Raw genomic sequence first — 15,167 nt, forward strand, 5'->3', positions numbered from 1 at the left:
TGATTCAATTACTTTTTTAAAATAAAATTATAAATTTTTTAAAAAAATTCTATACACTTAATTATTATACTAAATATTATTTTAATTCTCTCTCTCCATTTAAAGGATAATAATAAAAAATTATCATCAATAAAATTTTAATTTTTTCAATTTATTTTATACTTTAAAATAATAAAATATTTTTAAAATTATTTTATAATTTAAAACTGAGGAGTACTTCCTTTGGAGCTTTTGGGGGTCTCTTTTATAACATGGGCCAACAAGCATGTTCACTATTTTAAATGCTGTCATTTCAGATTCCTTCTCTTTCCTCATAATTCCTTATCAGTCATCGAGATTTTAATTCCTTATCCATCGTTGAAAAGATAGAGCAATAAGGATCAGATTTAGTCACAACATTTATTTAAAAAAAGAAAAATTCGCGAGTGCGTATAATATACATAATTTGATTATGTAATACTGAATTTGAAATCTTAAGTCATACTGTGTTTTTGTAATAGAAAATTATATATTTGTTTATTTTTTAATCAAACAAGACATAGTAAGCCATGTATAATTATATATATATATATATATATAATATTAATTAATTAATTATTTGAGATAATTTCAAAAAAGACCCCTTGACCAAAGATATTAAAAAAAAGAACCTCATAATTTTTTAAATTTCACTATAGTTATTGGGTACTGAATTAAAATTAAATTTCTAATAAAAATGATAAAATTACCTCTCATTTAAATGAATAACATACAATAGGTAAGACAACTTGTTCATTCTCATACTGTATGTTATTTATTTATTTATATAATATTATTAATTGCCATACTTCATTTGTTTATAGCCATATTACTTAATGTCATTCCAAGGGTTATATATAAACAAGTGAAGTAGGAAAATGAATAATATTTTATAAGTAAATGAATAACATGTAGTATGAAAACGAACAAGTTGTCTTATCTACTGTATGTTATTTATTTAAATGAGGGATAATTTTATCATTTTTGTCAAAAATTTAATTTTAATTCATTATCTAATAACTGTAGTGAAATTTTAGAAATCTTGGGGTTCTCTTTTTTAATATCTTTGGTCAAGGTTTTTTTTTTTAAATTCTCCCTAATTATTTCCGTTAAAACACAAACAAAATGTCCTCTTTTATCTCCAAATTAAGGATATCTATTTTGGTCAGTGATGAGCTATGCATTTTTGTTTTTGATACTTTGCATTTTTGAACTTCAAATGCTTATGGTGATCTAAATTCACCTTTAGAAAAAGGCACCGAGAGCTACACACAAAAAAGAAGAAGCAAAAAAAAGGCATATTTAGAGAATGTGGACAAATCAAAAGTAAATATCTTTGCGTTAGATCTCTCTTTAAATCTTTCCTTCTTAGTTTCTTTTTCCCTCTTTGGATTGTATAATGGCACACTCAAACCACTTCTATTTATTTCTTCTTAGACTTCTCATGACCCTTTTCACGTTCTTTAATTTTTCACTTTTAAAATGCTAAATATAGCTTAAAAAGCAATATCATCTTTAAAACAATTTGGTAAAAAAAAATTAGTAAAACAATATAAAACATAAATATTTAAGTCTTAAGAGACAAGCCGAAGATATTAACATAAGTTAGTCCTAATAAAAGGAGTTATATAGCTTCTTAAACAAGTATAAATATTTGGGTTTGAGTATATGTGAGTACAGAAAATATGTTTGGGATAAACTTACTCTCAACCGAATTCAACCATGATCAAATCTGATTAAATTGTATGTAAGCATGACTCAATACTCATAAAGGGCCAAAGAAATATAAAAAATAACAAAAAAGAGTAACCTAACATGCGGACAAAAGAAAAGTCAAGTCGATGTCTTAGTCTTTGTCTGAGGTAGTGTGGCCTGACTAAGATCGAATCCGACATATTTCTCAGGGTCCATACTTTCGGCGAACTTGCTTAAATTTAATTAATTCATTTATTTAAGGGGAAGGGTTAAATTAGCGGCTCTAATTACTTGCCTGCCAAATGGTTGTAATAGTGGCCAAATATAAGAGGTAAAGAAAGGTAAAAAATCCTTTTAAAAGGGGAAAAAACATTTTTCAAAAACTTTGTGTCGGTCCTTTTTTTATTGTCAATGGACTTGCCAAAAACATAAAACCTCACTTTCTTGTAAAAACTTTGACTTTATCAAAAGATTATTATTGTAAGTATCTTGAATTTGAGATCCTTTATCCTATTTTTTAAATGACGTAAGTACTTGAGAATAATGAATTATATACAATGCAGGATTCTTGGAGGATCAGAAAATATATGTGTAAGATGTAAAGTCTAGTAAATGATTTGTTACAAGAAAAATTCTCACATAAACTTGGTGTACTGCATCATGCATATATAGTGTATCTAATAAAAACATCACATTTAAATTATATTAATTATAAATTAATTTTAATATTAATGATAGTATATAGAAAATGTGATGAATGTTTTTTGAAATGTGTAGTTTTGTTTATAAATGAAAACAAAGAGATGTATATTAATTTATCATACATTCAAAAACGGAGTAGTATATAATATAACATTGATGAAGTTTTATTCGCTCTCAATGTCCAAGAAGATTATCTCTACTTTCCGCAGGTTTTATCCTTGTACCAAAAAAGAAAAAAAAGAAAAAAAAGTGAACACCACCGTTACCTTATACTCCCTCGGTTTAAAAACATAAAATATTTTTTAACAGGTTGGATGTTCAAAAATGTGAGAGATTTTTAATCTTTCGAGGTGTAATCGTTTTTTTTTCTTTAAAAGTACCTTTATTGATAATGACTTTATATTTATTATACAGTGTTTAACAGAGATAAATATGAAAATATAGAATTAGTTTAAAAGTAAATAATTATTTTATTGGAGGGTGAGATTCAATTAAAAATGATTTACATTTTTGAACCAGGGGAATAATACAAACAAATTATAATTACAAATATATTCTCTTTAGTCCAAAATATAAGTATTTTTTTAAAAAAATTATCATACTAATAAAGTCTTCATTCTCATAAAAATCTATTTTGTTTCCCCTTTTACCCCTAATCCCAATTAATAATGTACTTTATGATAAGTAAAAGACATATTTATATAAAGATTTAGGTTAATAAACACAATGGGTAAAATAAAAAAATTATATTTACTAAATTATTTATATTTTGAATTAAAATTAATTATAAAATATTTATAGTTTAGACTAGAAAGTAACATCCATTAAAGTGAACACATAAACATGTGGTGTGGCTATGTGTTTTTTTTGGAATGCAAGTAAGTGGCAGGCTATGCTTTTGTGTGAAAGAATAGAAGTTGGCTATCTGATAGGCATATTTTCTAGGAAAAATTGGCGTCAACTTAAGTCAACAAGTAAAAGCAAGCAGCAGCTAACGTGGAAGGATAAAAAGATTCTCCATCCCCACATGAAATTGGAGTGAAACTTCACGCTCAAAGCTTAAAATAATAAAAAATATAATATAATAACAGTAATAGTTAGGTTCGATGAAAGTGGGGAATCTCAATTGTGTCTGATGTGAACGAAGATTCTACCCAAAAAAAAAAAAAAAAAATTCTGAGTGAAGAATCAATGGAATTAGGTCGCCTCAAATTTGAATTCTTATTTAAAAATATATTTATATTTAATATTTGATTATACTTTAAATATAATTATCTCAAATTGGAAGATATCTATGAATAGAAAGAATTGAGGCTTTATATTCATGGGCTTTCTGTAAGTTGATTTTTATTATTTATCATAACTAGTTTCTTTAAAAAAAAATTGTATAACTATTAAACAGATCCACGCATGACAAATTATGTATAAGTATGTGATAATTAAAATTTTATTGAATATATGAAAATTTATATTTTTAGTAATACTTAAATTTGATTGAGAGTGCTTGGTTCAACTTGTTGAATGAGTTAAATTAACTTATTTGTGATCTCAAGTTTGAATCATTGAGGTTATGTAAATGTGCCAAAAGCATCACTGAGGTATTAGTGAGGCTGTCATTGTTGGTAACAACAATCAACAACAATCTCACACAACAAAATTTCAAGTTAATTTGGGCAAGAGGTGATAATATCTAAGTTTTTTGAGCTATCGAGTGATAAAATAAAAAAAAATAATACTTAAATTTGAGTTTATATTATGATTCCTAGCAATACTCAAATTGTGATTTTATATTATTAGATACTTAGTTAGGGTGGATAATTTAGGTGAATCTTAAATAAACTCAAAAAAATCTCTCTCTCTCTCTCTCACACTCAAGTATATTATTTTAGATATTTTGTAAAAGAATAAGACTTATATACTTAGTCTTACATATTTAATATACTTTTATTTAGTTAACTCAAAATAAGTGAATTTTGATATTAATAATAAGAATTTATTATAGAATAAATAATCTATAAATGATATATATATGTCTTGATTTAATTAAAAATAAATACCTTAAATAGATAATGTTAAGCATATAAGTTGTCTCCTTTTGTAAAAATACTATAATGATGCACACTGTTATATCATCATTTTAACATCCAAAAATAATCTTAAAAATATATTATAATCTTGATTTTTTATATTTTAAGATTCACAATTTTCTTTAAATTTTTTTGAGTCTTCTATATTTGATTCAATGTTCCAAAAAGTACATTTTTTTTACATAACAACAGTGATTGGTTTCAAGAGAAACATTGAAATTGAAATTAGTTTAAAAATAAAAAAAGAATTTTTAAATAATTCAAGTATTCAAACGGATTTAAATAAGCTTGAAAATTTAAATTATTGGGATTAGATGTGGCTATATGATTTTTTTTCCCTATACGTTCATATTTATTTAAGCTAGTTTAAATAAACTTAGATATAAAAGAGGAAAAAAGACGGGGGATTAAGATTATGCGATCTTGAGCATGCAAGTGGACTTCTGCTTTTAGCACTTTATTTTTTTATTTTAATAGAATAAATGCTGAAAACTTCATTCCAAAAAGGCCCCCACATCAATTTTAACTTGAAAAAAAATTTAATGCTCAATCTCAATATTTTATTGTATTTTTAAGTAGGCCCCCATACTTTTAAAATTTATACAGCAACTCTTATGAGAATCATCGCTTCTGAGGTTAATCCCTTGAGCTCAGTTTGCATCAGTGGCGTCAACGCTTAAGGATGATGATGTGGCGAAAAAAACATAAATTTAATGATATGTCAGCACGTGAATGAAACGCCGAAATGTCACGTGCAGCTGCTGCGTCCCTTCAAATTTAGACCGAACTCCTATGAGTCACAGGCTGTCCTTGATTTATAAAAATTATAAAAATTATGATATTAAATTTAAATTATCAGATTATTATCAAACAAATTTATTAAAATTTTTATTTTGACAAATATAAATTAAAAATTAAAAGCTTTAAATATGAATCGTTCAGATACAATATGAACAGTTCAAATCTGATCCATTGAGTAGAGGATTTAGCTCAACGGAGAAATGGAGTCCAAAAAATTATATACATATTATTCTAATAGTTATATATAAAAATTTTACTTACGACATACACTTGAAATTTAAGTAATTTATTTATAAATTTAAATTTAAATTTGTAAATAGATATTTTTAACTTTTTTTTATAAAATTTTTTTAAGATGTAAAAAAGGATCGGGCTTGAACTAGTCCAAAAAACTGTTTGTTTTTTTTGTTTTTTAATTTTTTAAATTATTTCTGCTATTTTTTTTTTTTGGCTATCTACAAGATGTTCTACTTGGTCGTAGTCCTAAATAGTCAAACCAACACCGCTAAAATATTGAATCCTTGGAAGACTAATCAAGCAGTTAAACATTTTGTTTATATATGATGATAACTAACCATTTAGTGAACTTTTAAAACATATGTTAGAATATTTGTATGATATTTATTTTACTTTAGAGGTGAAATTTCAAATCTGAGTTTGAATTTTGCTGAATATTTAATAATTAAGTGAGATTTTCTAAAAATAAAAAATAAGGGATTTAAAGCCAAGCCTGAATTTTTTCTTGGAATAAGAAAGGCCACGGAAGATCGTGTGAATGATCTTAAATTTTGATATCTTTGCTATTGCTAAGAGCTTGGCATATAAGTCAATTTGCATAAAGATTAGCTTCTTTAAAAATTTATTTAAATGTAATTATTTAGTTTCTTATAGTAAGGCCTTTGATTTTTGTAGTGCTTTTAAAAAGATGGTGATTACTGTTGAAATTACAGTGAATGAGTATGGGGATTTTTAAAGAGTTGGCATAGATGTTGACATTAGGAAATTATTAATCTTTTGAAAAAAAAATAAAGCTTAAAGGGCAACTCAAATTTAAGTTTTTTTTTCAAAACTTATTAGAACTCAGTTTAAAAGTCTAGTAGTTTTATTAAATAAAAATTAATTTTTTAAATATAAATTTTTATTTAAATAAAGTCTCTAAGCTTGATCCCTCAAACCCCACTCTTATTTTCACTCTACCCCCATGTAACCAAAAACTCAAAAAGAGATGATGAAGAGACTTTAGTTTGTAGTTCGGTGGAGGAAAATGTAGACAGGAAATAGAAAAGAGAATAAACATGCTTAAATATTTTTACTATTTTTATCCTTGTTTTTTTTATCTCCCCATGGCCCAATCCAAAGTTCTAAACCAAGGGCTACTTCAACACAAAATCCAATTCACAGACTCAAGAGGTTGAGTACCAGGACAAGTGGTGATCAGTGGCCGGATCGATGAGAAGCGCGGTGGTGGTTGAAGCAGTGGCCGAAAGGAGAGAGAATGCAAATGCGAAGTCAGTGACAGAGAGAGGGGAAGGGATGGGGGAGTTCGGACGGAGGCTATGGAAAGAGCAAATGAAAGATATAAGATGGAAAGATCCACGGTTCTTGGAGAGAGATTGCGCCATTGGCGATGACAAATCCCTAAGTAAGAAAAAGTACTGAACATTCTGTGAAGTTTTGTGATCTCTCTTAAGTTGCTGCATCTCTAAAATCAGTCAAATCAAATACACAAATAGAAAAAGAGGAATTCAGTCTTCCTATTTCCACAGAGAAAGTTGTTCGCTTCCCTCTACCAGTGATGATTGGGATAAGAGAACTTGTTGCTTTTACATAAAGTTAATATGCATAGAATTGTACTTCCCACATTTACATAGCCTTATCCTACTTGCCCTGGAGATGGAATTCTCCTTCATTTAACAAAAAAATTATTCTGATTTAAAACAGAGGTTACGTGTGCATTTTAATTATCACAATTGTCATTACATTTTTAATGCAACATATATGCCACATCATTATTCAAGTATTAGTTTCTCGCCACCTCAGCAGTTACTTAACAGTGTTAATGCCAGGTTTGCATTGGTTGAATGGTTCTGTAGATAGGATGAATCATAAGGACTGACTTTTAAAGTGTAGTAACAGTAGGGACTGATCTTAAAAGAATAAAGATATACTTGAAAATGAATGAAAAATACGGGGGGCCGATGGATTAATTTTCTCAACTTAACGGGCACGTCTGACGTATTAACAACTTGTGAGTTAAGTTTCTCCCCTTTAGAAATTCACACACCCAAGCCGTGGCATGTGCTTATTTATAGGCGAGACTGGGGTGAAGAGGGTCACACATATGTGAGTACCTTAACTATCAGAAGCCTTTGGCCGGTTTTTCCAAAATCAGAGCTGAAAGGAGCGGAGTTAATTTGTTTGCTCAAAAGGGGTTTGATCGAATCGTTTCAAAGAGATGGAGCACAAGCATGTTTTGCTGTCAGCACTGAGTGTTGGGGTTGGTCTTGGAGCTGGCCTTAGGTTGAGTTCAGGGCTTGGAGGGGATCACGAGTCTGGTGATGAGCTTTATGGTGAGCAGATTGAGCAGGAGCTTATGAGGCAGGTGATTGATGGCAAGGAATGTGAGGAAACATTTCAACAGTTTCCTTATTACTTGAGGTGATTTAACGTTTTGAGCATTTCTTGCAATCAAGAACATTTACTTTATTTTAATATGTAGCTTTTCTTCATATATAGGAATAATCTGTTTTGCTGCACATATTTTTTGTTTGGTTGTTTATTTTACTTTTACTGTTCAGATGATTCCTGATGTAATATACTGGTGAATTTGGTGTTATGTTCTAAAATACTTTTAAAATTCGTGTTATCTTCTTCTTTTGATGAATTTGATGTGCTTGACTTGAGACCTTTATTCTTCAGTAGAATGACTTTGTAAACACCAGATTCTTTCTGGTTCAGATTTTAAATGATATATAAATATGAGTCTTTATCGCCCTTATAACACAAGTCTTGTTCCATTTTATTGACAGTGAAAGAACTCGAGAGTTATTGATTAGTGCTGCATCTGTTCATTTAAGACAACTTTATTTTTCCAAACACACCCGGAACCTTTCCCCGGCAAGCAGGGCAATTCTGCTTTCTGGACCTGCAGGTTTGCTATGCAGATGTCTTATGTTCCTGCACAAGATGTTTTTACTTTTCATGTTATTTTGACTCATACTAGCTTCATTTTTTTTTTTCAATTTTTCTGGCAGAACTTTACCTGCAAACTCTTGCCAAGGCTTTAGCACATCGCTTTGAATCAAAGTTGCTGCTACTAGATGTTGCTGACTTCTCTCTCAAGGTCATTATTTTTATATTGCGATTTCTTTTGTTCACATTAAATAAGCTAAAATTCATATCTGACCTATTTCTCTTTTTACAGATACAGAGCAAATATGGATGTTCAAGAAAAGAATCGGTAAATCTTTCTTCTCGAAATTTGTTTGTTCTTCTTGCCATGCTCTGCACCAAGACTGAAGATACTTAGCTTTTTACAGAAATTATGAATTTTCTCCAAAAGCCCTTTCTTGAAGTCATATTTTAAAATTGGATCCTTTGTCAAACTGTTTTGTTATTCTTGTGTGGTCCATGGGGATGAAGCTGTAGATTCTCTGTTTGTATGTTTGGATGTAAAGAAAATTTAATTGCAAAAATAGATCACAAAATCACAAACATGTGAGTTGCTTTGCCTGGTGATTTCTCTCACTCGTTTGCTTTGTTTGTAGTCTCCTAAAAGGTCCTTATCTGAGGTGGCTTCAGAGAGATTGTCTGGTTTGCTTGGTTCCTTAACAGTTCTCCCTTCAAATGGCAAAACTAAAGGTAGGGAAGTGAGAAAAAGGCTCCCCCCCCCCCCGGGGTATTAGATTACATTTCATAGGAAGCTTAATTCAATGTAATTTCAAATTTATTTACAAGACTGTTTTAAACATGATTGATTCAGCAGTTTGTTGTGTTGTATTCTTGTTCAATGTTCATAGCTATTACAATAATCATAGTCATGGACTCATGATCTCAATTTGCAGATCTTGTGTCAGTGAATACCCTTCAGTTCTTGACTTTTTCCTAAACTTTACTAAATTTTACTTAACTTCAGTGGACTTGATTGACTACTTTTATGCAGGCACTTTTCACAAAGGCAGTAATACTACTGGAAGTCCCAAGGTTACTTCAAAGCTTCAGGGGAATACTGCTTCCAAATCATCCCCTGCAAATTCAGGTTATACTTGAACACATTTTTATTTTTCTCTGTTCTCCTGTTTTAGTTCATATGCTTGTTATATATATTCTTGATATATTTCTTTTCATTGTAAGATTCGTATTAACATTACTCTAATCTCCGGAACTATAGGTTGCTGAGGTCTGCAAGTTTTGGGCTTACTTATCCTTGTCCAATTTAATTTTAATAACCCTGCATTTTCAATGCTGATGCATGCAATGTTCACCTCTTCTGCAAATTTCTATAATTAACCCATCCATCTGTTGTTTATGCTTCTTTAGTTATAGTAATAAGAATTAATGGCGTATTTAACTATCCCATTCTTCCATTCTTGTTACACCGAAAATATATTTTTTGCCCTGTTTTATGATTGATTATGTATAAAATTAAATGTTTTCTTTGCTTATTGCTTTGAATCTTCATTCTCAGCTTCCTTGAAGAACAAAAGCAGCTTGTGTGTCGATGAAAAACTCTTTATGCAGCTGCTTTTTAAGGTATTGTCATAATGTCATCATCATGGCTTCTCTTTCTATCTCACATTTGCTATTCATTTAAATAGAATCTTGGCATTGACATACATCAAGAAAAAAGAGAATTTCTCAATAATTAGTTCTAGCTAACTAGCAGGATGAATAAAATTCTTCCAGGTCTTGGCTTCTGTGTCAGAAAAGAGTTCCATCATTTTGTACATCAGGGATGCTGACAAAATTTTCCTTCAATCAGAGCAATTGTATAATTTATTTAAAGAAATGCTAGAGGAACTTTCAGGGCCAGTCCTGATACTTGGTTCCAAGATTGCAGAGAAAACCAAAAAACCTGGTGAGAGAGGCAAAATTTGTATCTGAATATTATTTTAGATTAGATACATAAGGAAAATGGAACGATTAAAAAAATAAATTATTTGCTCAAAAGGTGATATGTGTGTGTGTGTTTCTATTTCATTGTGAAAGCTTCGTTTTTGTAATGAATGGGGAAGCTTTGTTCTCTCTTAAATTGATAAAATTATTTACAAATATAATGGTTGTGTTGTGTGTAATTGTAGCAGATCTCCCACCATGGCTAGCTCCGCCTCGCAAAGTGGATAAATGTTCAAAAGTTGATGAAAGGCTTGCAGCGTTATTTCCATACATCATTCCGATCAAACCACCAGAAGATGAGAGTGATCTTGAAGATTGGAAAACCCAACTGGAAGAGAACAAGAAAATAATTAAGTCTCAAGATAACAGAAACCACATTGCTGAAGTACTGGCAGCAAATGATGTTGAATGTAAAGACTTGAATTCAATCAGCCATGAGGACACAAAGACATTAAGCAGATATATTGATGAAATTGTGATATCTGCAATATCTTACTACTTGATGAATACGAAGGATCCAGAATATCGGAATGGGAGGCTTGTAATATCATCTGAGAGGTAAGAATTTGGACCAGTTACTTATTTGTTTAAGGAAAACATGTTCTAGTGACTAACTAATCTTGGGAATTCACAGTTTGTGCCATGGTTTGGATCTATTTCGCAAACAGAAAAGTAGTGCCAGTGGAAAGAAGGAAGAGACTGGTGGAAAGAAGGTATTTTTAACATTCACTCTCATGAATGGGAGCAACATGGATCAGCACGAATACTTCCAAGAAGAAAAAATGATTGGATGGATTGAATTGCCAAATGAGTAGTAACCCAAGAAGCGTGTAGTTAGAAAATGAGCTTTGAACCTTTTTGGGCTTTAATTGACAAATCTCCTGAACCGTTATTATGGAATTGGAAGTAATACAGTTCAGGTGAGTGTTAATTAAAGCCCGTAAAGATTCAAAGCTCAGCCTCTAACAACACTCTTCTCAGGTTAACATTCATTTGGTAATTCCAGGATTTGTCACTGAATTTCGAAAAATTACAACAAATTCTAGAAAAATCCTCATGAATTGGTTCTTGTGTCCTTTTAAAGTTTGAAGAATGGTCTACATATGAAAAATAAGAAATAGGACTTTGGTTGGGCCAGTCAGTACAGTTTATTTGTCTTCTAAAAGTGCTCTGGTTTTTAGTCTCATTCTGATCCTTAACTTTGAAAACTCATAACTTGAGCTGCAGAGCTTCAAATGATTTGATTTTGGACTTTCTGGAGAGCTTAGGATGTCCAGTTTAAGAGTAAAAATCGTCAGAGGCAAAGGAATTCCTTTGCTATAAACTGTTTGATGAAACAATAACAGACCTCCAGAAAATCCTGCATCAGGGCAGTTTTACATTTTCATGCTTTAAATGTAGCTCCATGACAATTCCAGGGCTCCATTTCATGCATTATCAATCTAGGTACATCAAGGATGCACGATATAACTTCTGAACTAATTTAAATCAAACAGATGAATTTATACACGATTTTGAATCAATGCCATTAATTTGACAATTTCATTTGTTGTGACTCAACTTGCTATTTACTCTTTGCATTCTCCTCTTACTCTTGCTCATGATTATTCTTGTTTGTTTTAAACCTAACATCGTTAGTAATCGGGGAGTGAGATTTGGGGGAGTCTCAGTAGCATTTATCTATTCCAAACATTTAGGCTTGTCTAATCAACTTAATTCATTAAACATTGCAAATCAAATAGTCAAGTTGAAACATACATGAACAAGCAAGGCCATAGCAAATGGCCGTGGCATAAGTCCAAGAAAAACATCTCATGAATATATGATCATGTCAATACAATTGTCATGGCAATTTGCATGTTTGAAAGAAATCAACATAACTAAAATGCAAGAATTAGTAAATGCTACCTCTGTAGTTTAGCTTTCTTTACTTGAATGTTAGCTTTCTGTTGGCCTCTTGGAATTGCTTGAGCAATCTTTGCCAAGTCTCTTCCTCTTTCAATGGTCTTATATAAATAATGACATAATCTCATTATCTATGTCATTAGACCATTTAAGCTTTCTTAAAACTCTTGCTAACTTTCAATTGAACTTTTAGGTCCAAAATTAGAAATTTTGAAACACTCTTCCTAAATTAATTCTTTCGCTTCTCTACACGGATGATGGAAGACTGGTTATATTCCAAATTTACACAATTGGACTCAGCCAGTGGAGAGTGTAATGATGCAAAAGAGGAGTGTTTAACTAATGTTTTACATGGTTACTTCCTTCTATTATTTCATTTTTTTTTGGTTTAATTTTCTGCTGGCAGGACGTTCGTCCAGACAATGAAAATGAGAGGAACATAAGATCAGAACTAGTCCCCGCAAATGAGATAGGAGTTACATTCTCGGATATTGGTGCATTAGAGGAGGTTAAGGAATCACTCCAAGAGCTAGTCATGCTTCCTCTTCGAAGACCAGACCTCTTCAAAAGTGGACTTCTTAAGCCTTGCCGAGGTATATTGTTGTTTGGGCCACCAGGTACTGGAAAAACAATGCTTGCAAAGGCAATTGCAAAGGAAGCGGGAGCAAGTTTCATAAATGTCTCAATGTCTACCATCATGTCAATGTGGTATGGAGAAGCTGAAAAGAATATCCGAGCTCTGTTCTCACTAGCTGCAAAGGTTTCTCCAACTATTATTTTTATTGATGAGGTTGATAGCCTGCTTGGGCGACGGTCAAGATGTGGAGAGCATGAGGCTACAAGGAGGGTTAAGAATGAATTCATGACCCATTGGGATGGTCTATTGACAAAACAAGGGGAGCGAATTCTAGTTCTTGCTGCAACCAACAGGCCATTTGACCTTGATGATGCAATCATAAGACGGTTTGAGCGAAGGTGTATTTGTCTTCATGGATGGCTTCATCTTTCATGTCTGATTCATTTTATTATTTTTGTCTTAAGAACAATGCATGCATGAGCTTTATTAGCAGTTAGGTGCTCATAAAAAAACAAAAAGATTTTTCATGAAGCTAACATTTTAGCCTTAAAATAATCAAAATATTGCACATAGCATGCTAGTGGCTTCCATCGAGGACATATACTTTTGTTATTTTCTATAGTTTTCCTACCCTTAAAAGTAAAACTTTTAATCTGTAACAATCCTTATTTGTATGAATCTTCGATTTTATCCATTGTTTCTTGTGTGAATAATTAAGTTTCGGTTTCCATAGGAAGTGGTAACTATTCAAAACTTTTCTAAAGCATCTCTTGGCAAATTCATTTTAATTTTTTCTCTTAGTAACATTGTTGCGTAATTCAATGTTTAAATACAAGTTATGATTTTTCTTGTTGATACCTTTGTAACTTTCAATGTTGACCAGAATCATGGTTGGTCTTCCATCAGTTGAGGCTAGGGAAATTATCTTGAAAACTCTCCTAGCTAAGGAAAATACTGAAAATTTAGACTTCAAACAGCTTGCACTCCTGACAGAGGGATATACTGGAAGTGATCTCAAGGTTTTTTCCCCCTCCTTTTTTATGTTATGATTGTTTTTCTCTGCTTATAACTTGCATTCACCATCACTCAACGCAAAATTTCTTATAAATAGAATGTGTGCATTGCTGCTGCTTATCGACCTGTGAGGGAGCTTATTAAACAGGAGAGATTGAAGGATATGGTAATTTACTAACCAAACTTGACAAAGTTGACTTGTTTCATCATGTCAATGTTCCCTCTCAATTTAATTACTATCTTTTAACTGATAGCATAAACTTTTTACTTATTTAAGGAAAGAATGAAAAAGAAGTTGAAGGCCAAAGCTCAGAAGCTGCTTCAAGTACCAAAGAGGATAAAGAAGAGCATGTAATTTCCTTGACTTATGACATCATCTCAATGTGCCTTCTTGATTTAAGAACCATTGTCTTTTAGCTGACTAGCATAAATTTTATCTTAATTTAGGAAAAGAATAAGAAAGAGGCTGGAGAACAAAGTTCAGAAGCTACTTCAAGTACCAAAAAGGATAAGGAAGAGCATGTAATTTCCTTGACTTGTGACATCATCTCAATGTGCCTTCTCGACTTAATAACCATTGTCTTTTAGCTGACTAGCATAAATTTTATCTTAATTTAGGAAAAGAATAAGAAAGAGGCTGAAGAACAAAGCTTAGAAGCTGCTTCAAGTGCTAACGAGGATAAAGTGGATCCAAAAATTACCTTAAGGCCTATAAACATGGAAGACATGATTCAGGCTAAGACCAGGTAGGGTTAACTTAAAACACTTTACAATTTACATAAATGACTTGTTTTTCTTGATTTAGACCTATAAGTGTGTGGGGTTCTTCTCTTGTACCTTATGGAAAACATTTACTATGAATGGATATTTACGGACGATAGGGGGGCTGATTATTTTACTATAGCATCTTCATAAAAGCCTAATAACCTATTTTGATGTAGGTTCCTGCAAGTTTTGATGCTGACGGAGCAATAATGCATGAGCTGAAGCAGTGGAACGAGCTGTATGGAGAACGAGGTTTTGCGGTTGTAATGACACTACCTAAATGTATTTCAGTTAATTTCCTCCTTTAATATCATTGAAGTTTTTATTAAGCAGAACATTGTCATTTTGAGCCTATGCTTGGAGGGTTGTTCCAAGACACGGTATTTGAGACTCCAAGAAATGAGGCCTGCTTGGGACGCAAGCCTCAATTTCAAGGGATGGCATTGGAAATAAGATTTTAAAATTATGTTTGGTATGAGGTAATACTT

The 15,167-nt window shown here is 31.3% G+C and overlaps 1 protein-coding gene and 1 long non-coding RNA gene across 3 annotated transcripts; both read left to right on the top strand.

Moving 5' to 3' along the window:
* The first annotated feature begins 7,609 nt into the window (after positions 1-7,609).
* LOC129300821 (ATP-dependent zinc metalloprotease FTSH, chloroplastic-like) lies at positions 7,610-14,135 on the top strand. 2 transcript variants are annotated; one of them, XM_054939417.1, is made up of 13 exons: positions 7,610-7,961; positions 8,333-8,454; positions 8,558-8,646; positions 8,728-8,763; positions 9,071-9,164; positions 9,466-9,561; positions 9,991-10,055; positions 10,209-10,380; positions 10,604-10,976; positions 11,053-11,131; positions 12,730-13,298; positions 13,784-13,919; positions 14,012-14,135. In XM_054939417.1, the coding sequence occupies exons 1-13, from the start codon at positions 7,759-7,761 to the stop codon at positions 14,090-14,092; spliced, it is 2,115 nt and encodes a 704-aa protein (XP_054795392.1). In that variant the 5' UTR covers positions 7,610-7,758; the 3' UTR covers positions 14,093-14,135. The 2 variants fall into 2 exon arrangements, with proteins under 2 accessions (XP_054795392.1, XP_054795393.1); XM_054939418.1 differs by having other exon boundaries at positions 7,612-7,961; positions 10,607-10,976.
* A 50-nt stretch (positions 14,136-14,185) lies between these two features.
* Positions 14,186-14,655, top strand: LOC129300822 (uncharacterized). Its single transcript, XR_008590836.1, has 3 exons — positions 14,186-14,265; positions 14,362-14,436; positions 14,533-14,655. It is a non-coding gene; the product is annotated as an uncharacterized LOC129300822 (long non-coding RNA).
* Positions 14,656-15,167: the final 512 nt, after the last annotated feature.

The sequence above is a fragment of the Prosopis cineraria genome, unplaced genomic scaffold (genome assembly GCF_029017545.1).
Source record: "Prosopis cineraria cultivar Desert tree isolate PC_DT_omini unplaced genomic scaffold, ASM2901754v1 PC1764, whole genome shotgun sequence".
Lineage (NCBI taxonomy): Eukaryota > Viridiplantae > Streptophyta > Magnoliopsida > Fabales > Fabaceae > Prosopis > Prosopis cineraria.